This window comes from Pyrenophora tritici-repentis, chromosome 1 (genome assembly GCF_003171515.1).
Source record: "Pyrenophora tritici-repentis strain M4 chromosome 1, whole genome shotgun sequence".
Lineage (NCBI taxonomy): Eukaryota > Fungi > Ascomycota > Dothideomycetes > Pleosporales > Pleosporaceae > Pyrenophora > Pyrenophora tritici-repentis.
This window is the reverse complement of record NC_089390.1, coordinates 7,739,021-7,753,729: the sequence shown is the minus strand read 5'-3', so window position 1 is coordinate 7,753,729 and position 14,709 is coordinate 7,739,021. Positions and strand designations below refer to the sequence as shown.

At 50.4% G+C, this 14,709-nt stretch overlaps 7 protein-coding genes across 7 annotated transcripts; 5 read left to right on the top strand and 2 right to left on the bottom strand.

Moving 5' to 3' along the window:
* Positions 1–1,886: 1,886 nt before the first annotated feature.
* Positions 1,887–3,245, top strand: PtrM4_029880 (Sulfide:quinone oxidoreductase, mitochondrial precursor; the record flags this gene model as incomplete). Its single annotated transcript, XM_001941897.1, has 1 exon — positions 1,887–3,245. One exon carries the CDS (start codon positions 1,887–1,889, stop codon positions 3,243–3,245), a length of 1,359 nt encoding a protein of 452 aa, XP_001941932.1.
* An 839-nt stretch (positions 3,246–4,084) lies between these two features.
* Positions 4,085–4,411, top strand: PtrM4_029870 (uncharacterized protein; the record flags this gene model as incomplete). Its single annotated transcript, XM_066103886.1, has 1 exon — positions 4,085–4,411. The coding sequence occupies one exon, from the start codon at positions 4,085–4,087 to the stop codon at positions 4,409–4,411; it is 327 nt and encodes a 108-aa protein (XP_065966088.1).
* Positions 4,412–5,527: 1,116 nt separating this feature from the next.
* PtrM4_029860 (FabG, Dehydrogenase with different specificities (related to short-chain alcohol dehydrogenase)) lies at positions 5,528–6,355 on the top strand (the record flags this gene model as incomplete). The annotated part of the gene is made up of 2 exons (XM_001941896.1): positions 5,528–5,617; positions 5,684–6,355. The coding sequence occupies 2 exons, from the start codon at positions 5,528–5,530 to the stop codon at positions 6,353–6,355; spliced, it is 762 nt and encodes a 253-aa protein (XP_001941931.1).
* Positions 6,356–6,543: 188 nt separating this feature from the next.
* Positions 6,544–7,421, bottom strand: PtrM4_029850 (putative dash complex subunit spc34 protein; the record flags this gene model as incomplete). Its single annotated transcript, XM_001941895.2, has 3 exons — positions 6,544–6,853; positions 6,900–7,310; positions 7,357–7,421. 3 exons carry the CDS (start codon positions 7,419–7,421, stop codon positions 6,544–6,546), a joined length of 786 nt encoding a protein of 261 aa, XP_001941930.2.
* A 221-nt stretch (positions 7,422–7,642) lies between these two features.
* On the top strand, positions 7,643–9,373 carry PtrM4_029840 (26S proteasome non-ATPase regulatory subunit 3; the record flags this gene model as incomplete). The annotated part of the gene is made up of 3 exons (XM_001941894.2): positions 7,643–7,721; positions 7,886–8,193; positions 8,243–9,373. 3 exons carry the CDS (start codon positions 7,643–7,645, stop codon positions 9,371–9,373), a joined length of 1,518 nt encoding a protein of 505 aa, XP_001941929.1.
* Positions 9,374–9,640: 267 nt separating this feature from the next.
* Positions 9,641–10,800, top strand: PtrM4_029830 (Arp, Ankyrin repeat protein; the record flags this gene model as incomplete). Its single annotated transcript, XM_066103885.1, has 2 exons — positions 9,641–9,738; positions 9,837–10,800. 2 exons carry the CDS (start codon positions 9,641–9,643, stop codon positions 10,798–10,800), a joined length of 1,062 nt encoding a protein of 353 aa, XP_065966087.1.
* A 2,897-nt stretch (positions 10,801–13,697) lies between these two features.
* Positions 13,698–14,546, bottom strand: PtrM4_029820 (uncharacterized protein; the record flags this gene model as incomplete). The annotated part of the gene is made up of 1 exon (XM_001941891.1): positions 13,698–14,546. The coding sequence occupies one exon, from the start codon at positions 14,544–14,546 to the stop codon at positions 13,698–13,700; it is 849 nt and encodes a 282-aa protein (XP_001941926.1).
* Between the last annotated feature and the right edge of the window lie 163 nt (positions 14,547–14,709).

Here is a 14,709-nt window from a genome sequence, read left to right as displayed (position 1 = left end):
GTTTAAAACAAACAAACGTGCCATTAGCGCTAAGGGAGGGGACAAACCAAATTTCCTGAGTTTTCAACAAGCACTTCTTCAGCCAACATCAGCACAACATGAAGCAAGCAAAACTCGCCTTCACCCCCGCGCCCAATAAGCCTGCAAAGGTCTTACGTAAGTCTTGCGCTTTGTTTCAACTGAATTGAATTGAAGAGCTAACATGTGTGCATAGAAGAAACAACAAAAGAGGGTGCCGCCGCAGTAGCCTCCCACCACCACCTCCACCACCCTCTCCGCGCTCGCGGGCATCTCGCGGGCCCTTGCCGCTGCCACCCTGTCCCGACTAGTATCGGGATACCAGGACAAGAGTGGCGGGGCTACGGGCCCGCATTGAGGAACGAAGCTAGTTGTCTGGGTGCAAACAGAGCAGTAAGATTTAGCAGAACAGCACATGTTATTGATGAGGCACGCTGCTAAACACAACTATGTTTAGGACAATGGCTATATTCAGATTGCGCCCATCAGGGCTGGGGTTCGCGGCCTGACAGGGTCGAAACGTTCACAGCCCCCGCAGCAGAACGCCCACCGGCTGGTGGTCATCGCCCATCACAGGTATTACATAACCACCTTTTCCCTACTTACACTGCATAATTTACTCACTAGGACATAGCGACGACGACCGCCAACGCCCCCTAGGAGGCGATCAAGCAAGCCATCGGTGCCATCAGCCAACATGCATCGAACCTACGCATTTAGTGGTGGATAGTTGCCCATACACGCTGCCGTCGCCTGGCCAGTATGTGTGCCCGGGGGGGGGGAAGTACATCCCCATAATTGAGCGCCGGGATGCGTTCAAAGATTAGACATTAAAAATATAATTCATATGCCCTCACTTATACTTGCCTTCCGTGACACTCACTCTACCTAAACATTTCAGGAAGCCGTTGTTAAAAACATTGTGAACCTACCAGCAGTTAGATTACTCCAACTACCCTCTCGTGCCTTAACCTGTTAGGTCTTATTACTAGAGCTTAGTTTCCTAAGGGATTAGCACATACCTTAAGCCAACTGTTTCTAGTTAGTCTGCCCCTTTCTACGCGTTGCGATAGCTAAGGATAACATGTACCACTCCACTAAAAAGAACTCAAACGATTTTATCAACACAGTAAATCCGCGATCGAAGAGAACCCCTACCCCGGCTAGTACCACAACCATTACTACCCGCTCCCCAAGACCCTACCGAAGCTACAATCTCTACCCTCGTACACACGATGCATTTAGTGTATAGTGTAGCCTGCATGCTCATTTTGGGATCAGTTCGGGCTGGACATAGACTCAGTAGTAGTAGTGTATAGTACAAACAAAGCCAGTATAAGTATCGCATAAAAGGATCAAGTCAAGACCGGTACAATCCTTCACCGGTGTCCACTAAATCCACACACGATGCGCAATCTTCACAAACACCGCTTCAGCAGTTCTTCCTTGCTATCGACACGAGTCAGAAATTCTCCTACGGCCACACCTATACAACAGAATTCATGGAACCTACCTAGGTAGGTTCCGATTGCATCTTGGAGTTGATGGTAAGGGACTGGGTTCTTCGCCAATACTGAGATGAAGACTTTCGTGAGAAGTGTTATCTTTTCATTGATTGCTTCGGGTTGCTACCTCTAACCTATCCAGACTCTATTGTCTTCAGGCGATGTCGTGATGACGCTAATGCATTCTCTACCCCGCTCATTGGCTGACTTTTGTACTAGTCCACGACCCACATACAAAATGTTTAGTCAATCCTGATGCAACTACCGATACATATCTCGACGTGTCAGTATTCTTTCTTTTTTATAAATTCTTATCTTCTCTAACTCCGTCGCAATCACAGAGCGTCGTCGGAAGTCACCGCCATGTCCGTATTAGCTCGTAGTCGCGGTCCGCAGCTGGCAGGCACCTGCGCAAACATCACGCCACGCATGTTGCAACACTCAAGACGTGGCCTTGCGACCGTATCGCCTGTCTCTACCGCAACTCGGAACCACAAAATTGTGGTAATTGGCAGCGGATCAGCAGGAATATCACTCTCCCATCAACTGTTGCGCAAAGGCAATTTCAAACAAGACGATATCGCCATCATCGACCCTGCCCAATGGCACCATTATCAACCTGGCTGGACCTTGGTTGGCGGTGGGCTTAAAAAGAAGGAGGACCTCCGCCGTCCGATGGCAGAGTTGATGCATCCGAGCTTCAAGTTCTACAACACTTCTGTCAGCAACTTTTCACCTGAACAAAACTCCGTTACGACAGGCTCTGGGGAGAAGATATCATATGAACAGCTTGTGGTGGTGCCTGGCATTACACTGGATTACGGTAGTGTCAAAGGACTGAAGAAGGCATTGGAAGAGAAGGACGCCATGGTGAGCAGTATCTATGACTATGCATACTGCGACAAAGCATACGAGAATGTGAAGAAGTTCAAAAACGGAGACGCCGTATTCACACAACCAGCTGGTGTAGTCAAGTGCGCAGGCGCGCCACAAAAGATCATGTGGCTTGCGCTAGACTACTGGAAGAATGCCGGCCTGTACAAGACTGATGCTTCATCACCAATCAAGATTGCCTTCGCCACAGGTCTACCAACCATGTTCGGAGTGCCTAAGTATGCGGAAGCCCTAGAGAAACTCCGTGTAGAGCGTGGTGTAGAAGGTCTTTTCCAACACGACCTCGTCTCTATCGACGGCAACACTGCAACTTTCAATGTCCCGAACCAGAGTCCCGTCAAAAAGCACTTTGACTTCCTACACGTCGCACCAAAGAATGTACCTTGGGATTTCGTAAAAAAGAGCGCCCTCGCAAACGAAGCCGGCTACGTCTCTGTCTCGGACTCAACCACTCAGCACACCAAGTACCCCAACGTATGGTCCATCGGCGATGCTTCATCACTTCCTACCTCAAAAACCGTTGCCGCCATCACAGCTGAAGCTCCAGTCCTCGTATCAAACCTACTTTCCGCCATGGCCAACAAGCCACTCGAAGCAAGCTATGATGGTTACACCAGCTGCCCGTTGTTGACTGGCCAGAAGGAGGTCTTGCTGGCGGAGTTCAAGTATGGAGGTGTGCCCAAGGAGACGTTCAACCGCATTCTAGGTATAGATCAGGGTGTCCCGAGGAAAGCATTTTATTGGCTTAAGAAAGACTTTTTCCCTTGGGTATATGGGAAGTATCATGTCAAAGGAGAGTGGGCAGGGCCAAAGGGATTGGCTAGGTGAGATTGATATGTGATGGGGTGATAGAACAATAGGCCATGAAGAAGACAAAATGTGCATTTTCATTTCTCTGTTAGAAAGATATGACAAAGGAGTTTCTTGGTCTGACAGATAACTTCGCTCGGTAAGACGGCCTATATGAGCATGCATCTAGTTGGGCAGCACTAAGAATACGATACATGATGATGATGTATACGGTGGTGCTTTACCATTTGTCCGAAAAACCAAATGACAATATTGAGACAAGAACACATATGTGGCGGCTAGACGAACGCACAGCCGAGCAATCGTTGGAACTTTAAGACTCCAAATAAAGAGGTAAAATTAGATGGAGGGGTGGGATGTCACTGTAGTAGCGAGAGGAAATGAAGGAATAGGGAGTGGTTAAAAGTTAAAGTATTTGGACAAATGAAGTTTGAGATTAGTAACGATATTGCCGTCAAATATCAGACTATTTGCTGTATTGATAATTTGTGGCACCAAGAAGCATCTGGGGACTGAAAGACGGAGCGGATTCCAAAGGGATGTTTGAGTCACAACCCTGTGACAAACACTCCAGTGTGTTTGTAATTTACTGCGTCGCATCAAACTGCAGACTTGCACACTACACAACTTACGCCACAGATATCGAAATGGGAACGCACATCAGTGCTTTACTTTCCCTCGCACCCGCCCACAAAATATGGATCGTTACCATCATAGTCTTCAACTGCCTCGTCCGCCATCTCCGCTACAGACGTCGAGACACGACACCCCATACCCTTCGCGTAATCCCCAGCAAATCCACTAGCAGATTTTTTCCAGGAAAAACTAACAAGTGTGTCGTATCCCGATCGCCCCTCATGGTCACGCCTAACGCTCCAGGACTTGCCACGATCCAGCTCACTCTCATCTTTTCCGTCCTCTTCAAAACCTATGGCATACCCAGTATATCCAGCCTACTCGTCGCAACGGGTCAGCTCTCCAGTCCAAACTCGGCATCTAAGCGTGCTGCCGACACGGGTGTTGTTATTACAGAGGTTGTGCTGAATACACCGAGTTCGGAGAGAACAGTTGGTGGTATAGCGCTGATGAACTATCTACACGGGTGGTATAGAAAAGCGGAGAAGATATCAAATGAGGATATGTTGTATACGCTTAGTTTGTTTGCGCTAGAGACCATCAGATAGACGGCCAAGTACGAATGGCGGGATGTGACAGACTTTAAGAGGTATGCCATGGGTATTTATTAGAAGGGCTTGGGGGAGAAGATGGTGATTGTGTATGGGGTTTCACCGTCTGCAAGTGAAGGATGGAGGCATGGGCTGCATTGGCTTGAGGAATTGGAGGGATGGAGTCTGGAGTGTGAGATAAGATGCATGATGTCTGTGGAGACGAATGCGGTGCTGTCTAGGACTACACTTGATGTTGCATTGTTCAATGTACCTGTGGTACTTAGATCTTAACGTTATGGGATGAGTATAGTGTCGGCACTATTGGAAACCCAGCTTCGGAGAGGTATGAAGTTTTATCTCGGCTCTTGTACTCGAGACAAATACATGTACTAACTAGTTATCCTAGGTTAGAGAAAGCACCAGCTGTATACACTCATCTCACCACGATCGTCGAAGTACGGAAGTTTATACTAAGAAACTTCTTCTTACCCAAACCGTCTTGTTGGCGTAGGAATGGTTCACTGCCCAGGTGATCTTGATGCACAGACTGGCTGGGCACACTTCTACCAGTACATTGCTCATCCTTGGTATATCAGGCCTACGTTCGCTGCGAGATAGGGACCAAAGGCTTTGTTGTTAAGACTCATTGGTGGTGCTGTGCCGGGCGAGCAGAAGTACTTTCCAGATGGATATCGGATTCATAAGTCTGGGCCGGACGAATTGGTAGTGAAAGGTGGCACTGAGCTGGAGAGGTTGACAGAAGGACTTGGAAAGAGGGAGGGGTGTGTGGTTTCGCCGCGGGAGGGACAAAGATAGGTACACGGAAAGTTGCTTGGTCTGGAATAGGACTTAATGATAGATACGTGAAGCCCACACCTACATATCTAGTAGCCAAAGAACCCCTGCTCCAAGCCGTAAAATGCGTAAAGGACCGAATTGCGATATCTAATCGATGTAATACCGAGCGAACCTAGGTAAACCTAACGGAACAGTTCCGCACACCACATCCCCGCCAACCCCGCGTCAAACTCCAATATAATCATCACTGTCGCAAACATAGAGTACGCTTTTCGGGAACGTGTCACAATCCCACTTTTTGTATTCTCAAACTTACATATCCAAATACATACAATGGCTGCCACAAAAGTGGCTCTCATCACGGCCAGCTCAGCAGGTCTAGGAGCCCAAATAGCACGAGCGTTTGCGCCAGACTACCGCGTCGTATGTGAAACAATATTCGCAAAATCTTCCATGGTCAATTCCAAGTACTAACACATCGACCACCAGGTAATAAACTACGCCAGCAATTCCACACGCGCCACCTCCCTCCTCAATGAGCTCTCCACCATCCCCGGCCCCTCCTCCAACGGACCAACCCCTCGCTTCCACCTAATCCAAGCGGACATGGGATCCAAGCCCTCCGTGCAAGCCCTCGTAAGCGAGACGCTGGAGAAAATGGGCCGCCTAGACGTTGTAGTCTCCAACGCCGGTTGGACGCGCATAACCACTTTTTCTGACATCGAGCAACAAGTAAACGACGATGACTGGGACAAATGCTTCACATTAAACGTAAAAACGCACATGTGGCTCGCATACGCTACAAAAGACGCCTTGGCCGCCACAGAAGGCGCCTTCATCACTACGGCGAGCGTGGCGGGTGTAAAGCCTAGTGGGAGCAGTGTTCCCTATGCAGTTACCAAGGCGGCACAGATACATCTGGCGAAGAGTTTGGCGGTGATTCTGGCGCCGAAAATTAGGGTAAATAGTATTAGTCCCGGGCTATTGATGACGGAGTGGGGGATGAAGTTTCCGGAGAGTAAGAGGGAGGCAGCGATTGGGAATACAAAGTTAAAGAGGTTGGCGACAGTGGAGGATTGTGCGGATATGGTGAAGGTGTTGGCGGCGGGGAGGAGTGTTACGGGGCAGAATATCTGTGTGGATGGAGGTTCGTCGGTGTAGAAGTGGGATATAAGTGCAATGAGCGTTTGACTTTAGAAATGGGATTGCGGATGGCATTTTCCTGGGCACATGTTGAGAGGCCCTGAAAGGCTCACTAGCCTGATTCCATACGCGTGTCGAAATTCTTCAAGTCGAAAACATGGGTATCTTATTGTAACTCCGGGCACAAATGCCGACGACGCCGATGCTCATCGTAAACCTGATATATCTCGTGACATGGACTGGACACGACTTTCCAGTTCTCTCTTCTTCTTTTCCAGCTGTCGAACCTCTTCCTCTTCTCGTCGCAGATCTTCTTCGGTCAAAACTGTGACGGGTTCTGGGGCCTCTTCAGCTTCGTCCACGTCCTCATCCATGTAGTCACCACGAGATCGATTCAGCTTGCCAAGTTGTGTCTGCTGTTCGGCGAGGCGGCCCTCGTAATAGTCGACGGATGCGATGACTTGGGCGTGTCGTTGGCGAAGTGTAGCAATCTTGTCGTGTGCGCCTGGGATTGGGCTGTCTTGGTTAGCCATTTGCAAAAACTCAGATATGCCTCCCATACTAGACTCCAAGCAGCTTCTCAGCACCCTCGAGTAGCGACTCAACATCAATCTCGTTCTTATTCTTCCCATCGTACATCCTATAGCCCAAACCTGAGCCTGCACCTCCTCCGCCACCTCTCCTTATTCTCTCTACCAGTTCATTTCCCAACACAGCAGCCACAGCCGTGTTACGCCTAGGTGCTCTCACGGCATTGGCACCACCTCCTGATATGCTGGCGCCTGGGCCGCCGTTGGGGTTGAAGATGGTGTTGCGCCTGTTGGTCGACGGGGCGGGTTCTGCATGTTTGGGCGGTGCAGGTGGCGGGGGAACAGAGAACAAGGCGCGTTCATGTAGCTCCGTGTCTCTTATAAGACTAGTGATATCATGGTTCTGCAATAGTGCGTTTGTGAAGATCTTGGGCGGAGCGAATCTGCGTGTGTTCAGTCGATGCCTGGATGAAGGGACGGTGAACATACGGCAATTCAGCAATTGACGCTGCGCAGAGCGAGATTTGCTCTAGATGCGCATCCAAGAGGGTCATTTTGATATGCGTACAGAATGGCAATAAAGTGACGCGGGGGGGTAAACAATGTCGGGCTCGGTGCTCGATAACTATTCCCCGAGTTCCGCGCTGGCGTCAGTGAAGCTGGCCGGAGCTCCAACCTCAGCAAAGCATCAACATCATCCCTCGCCCACCACCACTACCCCCGTCTCCCACTGCACCTTCCGTCTCTCCGCATACACAACACAAGAGCGACCATAATGGCGGATAGCATGGAAGGCGTCGTCACCGAGGGCGAACAGCCCAAAACCGAGAATGTCGAGCAGAAGACGATTGCGGGTAAGTAGCCCACTTCCCGTCCAAGATGCCGTTTACCTCCAAATGCCCGTGTTCCAACTGCACGTCGTCATGGCCGGTTCGCAAGATGTGCCCGAATCACATGATTGCCACCGAGGTCGCGTCTTGCAAGTATCTGTACCAACGTGCTGATCCGACAACGACAGACATCCGGGCCAACTTTGTCCTACTGGAACGAGCCGTAGCCCAGTTTGATACCCGATTCACGCTGCGCGCTCTGCGCTCAATATCATCACTCCGCAAGAGGCTTACGGATCGCGTACTATGCTCTGTCATTATCCTGACATACTCGCCCAACAACGCCACGGCGCGGACCTTTATCGAGTACATTGGCATGGATGGCGAGGCGATACAGAACGTTGTATCTCAGTACAAGGAGGAGGTGCAACTTAACAAGAACAACACCAAGGAACCTCTGCCTGAGATTGACGTATACATAGCCATCCTGATACAGGTATGTCTGGTTGCACCGCGCCATGTTTAGTTTAGTACTGACAAGTCAGGTCTATCTCTACGACCAAAAGGAATTCGAAGAGGGCGCCGAGTTTGCTGAGAAGCTGGTAGACAAGATCCGTGAGCTGAACAGGCGGACGCTCGACTCGCTGGCGGCAAAGGCATACTTCTACTTCTCCCTCTTCCACGAGGAGATGGACCCCAAGCCCCCGTCCAAGCAATCGCCCGTCATCAATATCCGTGGAAAGCTCCTCGCTGCTCTCCGCAGTGCAGTGCTTCGAAAAGACCCAGATACGCAGGCTTCCGTCACCACGCTTCTCCTCCGAAACTACCTCTCGACCGCCGACATTACACAAGCCGATCTCCTCGTTGCGCAGACACAATTCCCACCAAACGCACCCAACAACCAGGTTGCGAGGTACCTGTATTACCTTGGACGTATACGAGCTATCCAGCTCTCCTACACCGAGGCACACGAGCATCTCATCAGTGCCACGCGCAAGTCGCCGTCTGCCCACTGCGCGACGGGATTCTACCAGGCTTCTATGAAGCTTCTTATTGTCGTAGAGTTGTTGATGGGTGACATCCCTGAGCGCGATGTCTTCAGCCAGCCTCGTCTGGAGCGTGCCATGGAACCTTACTTCCGTCTGGTCCAGGCTGTCCGCGTTGGTGACCTTCAAGGCTTCCTGAAAGTGGTCCAGATGTCATCTTCTGTCTTCCACCGTGACGGCACCTACACGCTCATCCTGCGCCTGCGACAAAACGTCATCAAGACCGGCATTCGCATGTTGTCGCTTTCCTACTCGCGCATCTCCCTCCGTGACATCTGCATCCGCCTCGGCTTGGAGAGTGAGGAGTCGGCCGAATACATTGTTGCAAAGGCTATCCGTGATGGAGTCATAGAGGCTTCCATCGACCACGAAAAGGGTTTCATGCAAACCAAGGTGGCTGGAGACATTTACGCCACCCGCGAGCCTGGTGAGGCGTTCCACGAGCGCATTCGGGCATGCCTAACCCTACACGACGAGTGCGTCAAGGCGATGCGTTACCCCATGAACCAACATCGTCTGGAACTCAAGAACGCTCAGGAGGCACGCGAGAGAGAACGCGAGTTGGCCAAGGAGATTCAGGATGGTGATATTGACGAGGATGATGCGGCTGGTGACTTTGAAGGCTTGTAAAAGCTTCGAAGCTGACGATCTGATGCTCGAGCATGTAAGATAGCCGCTGGGCTGGCATTGATAGACGGGTGAAGGGACATCTTCACCATGCATAAATGAACAGAATCGACATGAACTAGACTCAATGTGCCCTTGACATGTGACATTTGATAGTATCCGGAGTCGCTAATCTTGCAGAGGGATCCATGTGCACATCACCGCTTGTGCTAGCTAGTTGCAGCAAGCTCAGTGATGGCGTGAATTAGCCCCCGCAATCATGGATCCAAGATGCAACGCTTGCCCCACACTAGCTCTACCTCACGTCACCAACGCGACCAGGACACTGTGCCTCGTGAGAACCAACCATGCTTCATTGCAGCAGCCATGTAAGTTTAATGATATATTCCTAGCTACACGTGCCATATCGAATACTCTACTTCTGCTATGCGTGTGCAATACCTGTACAATGCTTACTCCACCCCAGGATTGACGTACAGCGGCGCCTCCGCCGCGCCATCCTCCTCAACGACCTTTCCCTCGTCAAGCGCATAATCAGCAACAATCGCAAAAACCTACGCAACCCAGACTTTGAAGACCGCTCAAACACGTCACTCCATCTCGCGGCCAAACATGGCTTCACATCTATCGCCGAGTACCTCGTCGACGAAGGCCACGAAGACGGCATGATCTCGCGTAACAACGACTGGGAAACACCGCTGATGCTCGCCGCCATGGCCGGAAAAGAAGAATGCGGCGTCTACCTCGCTAAACGCTTCCCCGCCTGCGTGAGCTGGAAGAACAAAGCCGGTCTCGATGCCCTCATGCTGGCATGCAAGAGTGGGGCCGGTACCCTGCACTTGATACCCACGTTGATCGCACATGGCGGGCCCAATATCCTCACCGCGTGCGACGACCAGGGTAACACAGCTCTACATCATGCATCGGCAGCTGGTGAATTAAAAGCAATGCGCATGTTACTGCAGTACGGAGCCAACCCCCTCGCGAGCAATAGTTACAGCTGGACGCCTGTGCATTACTCAGCCACCAGCGCCGCAGAGGCGTATTTCAAAACGCTGATCATCGAGTTTGAAAAGAAGAAAGCTGAGGGAAAACGTGCGGTTGCGGAACGCGAACGTCAGCGTACGGCGGGTGTGAGACTGGTTACCGAGGGCGAAGGATCACCCGGTACGCGAATTGATTCTGCGGCTAGCTTTAGAGAGGCGAGTGGCAGGGTTAGTGGCGATAGGCAGAGGGTCAGGGAGGATGTAGCACCACCGCCGCGGATGAGTGGGGATAGGCAGAGGGCCAGGGAGGATGCCGTCGGTGTGGGATTGCCAGCGCCGGGTATGGAGTGGAGTCCCGGTGAGAAGAGGGCGAATACGCCGACGGAGGGGAGGGTTCGATCGGATGGGAGGAGGTCAAGGGCGGATACTGGTGAGTCTATCTAGGTGATTGGGTCGGGTTCGGATATTGTATTTTGGGCGTTTGGGGCCATGGAGATATATGTGGAATGGGAGTTTCTCGCGATGCCAACGGTATGGTCACTTGGGCTTTCAGGCCATGTAGCAATATTCATGAATCATATACGCGCTGTGCGCTGTCTTTGTTAAAGTATTCATCACATGCTCTTTTCCCCAATTTTGTCACTCCGTCATTGCTGTATTGTGACGAGATGAATGTATCAATTTCGTAAAGCAGACATCAAAACTCCAAACAACGCCTGCTTCCTGAGAACAAGTTACCATTGACTTCACAAAGAAATAAAAGAAATATTGAGGCGAATACCGGATCGAAAAAAAGTACCCATTCGCTAAGTGGAGAAGAACAAATCCCGTACAACACCCGTTGACCAAACCAAAGAAAAAGCGCCCGTAAATATCAAAGTCGAATACAACACCATGACATGATAACACCCTACATCCCTCCTTTTCCACCCTCCACCTCGTCTCCAACCCCTCCGCCTCCTCTTCACCCTCTCACGCACACCACCTCCCCCTCGTACACCAGCTCATATGCAACAAACTGTTCGGGCAATCAATATGCATCTCCTGCTTACATCCGGGGCAATCTGGGTACTTTTTCGCATCACTCAGCAGCGCCTCAAAGAATGCAGGTGGGAACTGGCCTGATCTTGTGCCGAGATTTGGTGGCTCGGGGGTAGCGGGCTGCTGGTTGCGGGTTGTAGGATATGCATGCAGGGATGTACGGAGGTGCGGCTGTTTGATATGTTTGGGGTTGAGGGGGTGGGGGTGGTGGTAGTTGGGGGGGTTGATTGGAGTCGTGGTTGGGGCGGTGCCTGTGGTCGTACCTGTAGCGGTGGTACTTGGAGTGATGCGTGTTGTCGTACCTGTGGCGGTAATGCTCGTGATGGTGCTTCAGACAGTGCTTGGTATGATGCTTGAAGCGGTGCTTGCGGTCGTGTGAATTTTGTAGAGGGAAACTGACGTTGAACATGCTGGTTGGGTTGGACGGGGTCGAGATAGGGAGAGTTATCTCGTTGTCTCCAGTTTCTGCTTACGGTGGAGGCTGGAGGGTGTTTTGGTGGGTGACCGCTAGTAAGGGGGCCAGTGCTGCGTGTTCCTTGTTCTTTGATAGACTGCACTGGTCTCGAAGATTGAGCATTTGTGTAAACGAAAGCAGCAGGGCTGGGTGAAATGGTGCTTGTATTTCCAGCGCGGTATGGGGTTTCGTTTTGGCAGTATATAGGAGCGCATTGCGGAAGAACTGTTGAAGCGTTTGCAGAGCCCTGAGTGTGATGCCCACCAGCCACAACACTTGGATGGCGGTCATCTTCCCAGATTTTCCGCACACTGTCACTTTTTAATGTCTTCCCTTGGGGGGGAAGTAGCACGGTACTCGAGGAGTGATCAGCGGTAGCTCCCCATGCCAATCCTTTGGCAGTTCCCTTGAGCCGCTCCCGAAGGCATTGCAGTCGATCTTTTGGATCTGTGAGAGGGAGGCGTTGCGGCCGGCCTTCTTCCGGTGTCCTGGCTCTAAACTCCGTAGATGGCCTGAAATCGGATGATGTATGAGGAGTGGCAGAGCCCATGTTCGCAGCCAGGGGTACGTAGGTCGTAGCTTGATGCTCTAATATAGAAGGCCGATTAATATTGTGCTGGATATTTTGTCCGCTATTCTGTCTGTGAAATTCAGCATTGGTTTTGAAGGGCCATAACCAACGTTCGTCCTCCATATCGGGAAACGATGTTGTAAAATTAAGTGACAAAGGCGAAGACCAGACCAAGAGACATGCTGAAGATACGGAAGAAATTAATAGAAGTATTATCTCTCAAATACGTTTGCTGGCTGGCGTGAACTCCTTTCTATATAGAATAAGGCTTATTCATACCATATCCACAGTTGGGGAACTGTGGTAGTGTACGGGACCTTGGCTGGATATAGCGCATCGATATCAATTAATACCTCATATAACCTAATGGTACCCTAAGCGAGATTAACACATCTATACAATGTATCCACGTGTGGAGCCTATCTTCGCTACCACGCTACACCCAAGCGAAGATGTCTTACCATGAGCCTCTTATAAGGTAATGCAGATATATGAACCTGTGTAAATGCCTTATACTCTCTACTATGCATCTCCATTTTTCGAAGAACCTACACAAGATAATCAGATAATTTTGACAGAGCTCAACTGTGAAGCTATGCCAAGGCTGGCTGGCTGAACCTTGGTTGGGACGAAGCAATTAGTGGCCTTTCTGCCCTTTGGCCCACAAAACTCAATAAGATAATCCATCTTTCAACTCAAGCTCTGAACCTATTGACTTTTCCATGTCCACAACCACGCAAAACTAATAAAAAAAGCAGTTACGGATCAAAACACGACAAACTAAACAAGAGCTAGATTTTAGAAAGCGCTAGTCAACACCCTCGAATGCCATTTTCGTGTCAGAGAATGTGATGGCTGGAGGCTGGAGGATACATGGCATAGTTGCCCGCTTAGTAAGTCTAGAAATGCGCCATGTAGACGCCTAGGCGAAGAACATGGATGTGTAACCAAAACGTTTTTCTCACAAGGAGCATAGCTTACCTATGACACCACAGCCTTTTCACTTATATCATAAAACCAAATACATCGCGTATAAGTCAAGGCACAGACAATATGGCGATGAACTGGTGGCACGTGTTAAAAGGCCCTAGCAGACGTTTTACAAGTCATGCAAAATGCAAAGATAATCAAATGTTTCGACTGGTTTCATTGTAGCTTTCAAACTAGACTTTACTCGAGTGTTCCTGTGCAGAGAAAATCACTGTCCTCCCGCAAACCTTGGTTTCTAAGACACCACCACCCATAACAGTGGATCAAACCCCATGCATACCCGCTCTACCAAGCGTGAGCCTCACACTTCACGCTGAAGAACTGGTTCGTATACTCCCTGAGATCAGCGATCGCAACCGCGCTGTGCATGGAATCAATGGCCCCAACCAAGGTCTTGTCGTTGCACCCAAAGTCGCTGTACCACTTACAATACGCACCGGGGTATTGAATCAAAGAAGCGGGTCCGATATCGATAGAATCAAAGTTTGCACACTGCTGTATGGCGTTGATGCGGTTGTCGTTGCAGTACGTGAAGTTGAGACCGTGGCAGATGGTCGTATCACCCGGTACCTTGCCAAGAGCGTCCACACTATCAAGTTTAGCTTCTTCAGAGTCAGATGCGCTGACTGAGAGTAAACCGGTATCACGCGAAGCAACGGCATGGGCTTCGTCGCCAGGAACGTCAAGAGTTTGACCTGTTCCTGCGCAGAATATTCCCGCTAGCGTCTTGACACCCCAGCCCGTGAACTCTGCCTCTAGTTTCGGAAAGCTCGTGTACCGAAAGTACACATCTCCATCCATGCATCCAGTCTTGGTATAGTATACGCAGTATGTGCCCTTGGCTTGGCGAACATAGTTGGACTTGTAGGCAAAATCCGATCCGAAAGGTAGACACAAGTTGTGGGCATTGATAAGCTTGCAGCCAGTGGATGTTTGTTCGGCGCAGACGTAGATATTGGCAACTGGAATAGGCAACGGGAGATCGTTGGCAGAAATACCGTTGCTGTCGATGTTGTGAACGTCAATGCCTTGGGCGTCAAGGTCGCGGACGTTGACGGAGTGAGACTCAGTAGGTGCACCGATGCCCGTGCCAGCGAGACCAATTAAGCCCACGAGAAAGCAGAGAAAGCGCATGTTGACGGCTAATATGTTAGTAAATCCTCGTCTCGACAGCTACAAAGGAAGCACTCACCTTGAGCGCGTGACTTGATCAAAATTCAGATTGGTTCGATTGAATGTGGACTGCAACCAGGGTAGAAGCTTGAGCAGTTGAGGTAGCAGTGGCGGAGAGTAGAGA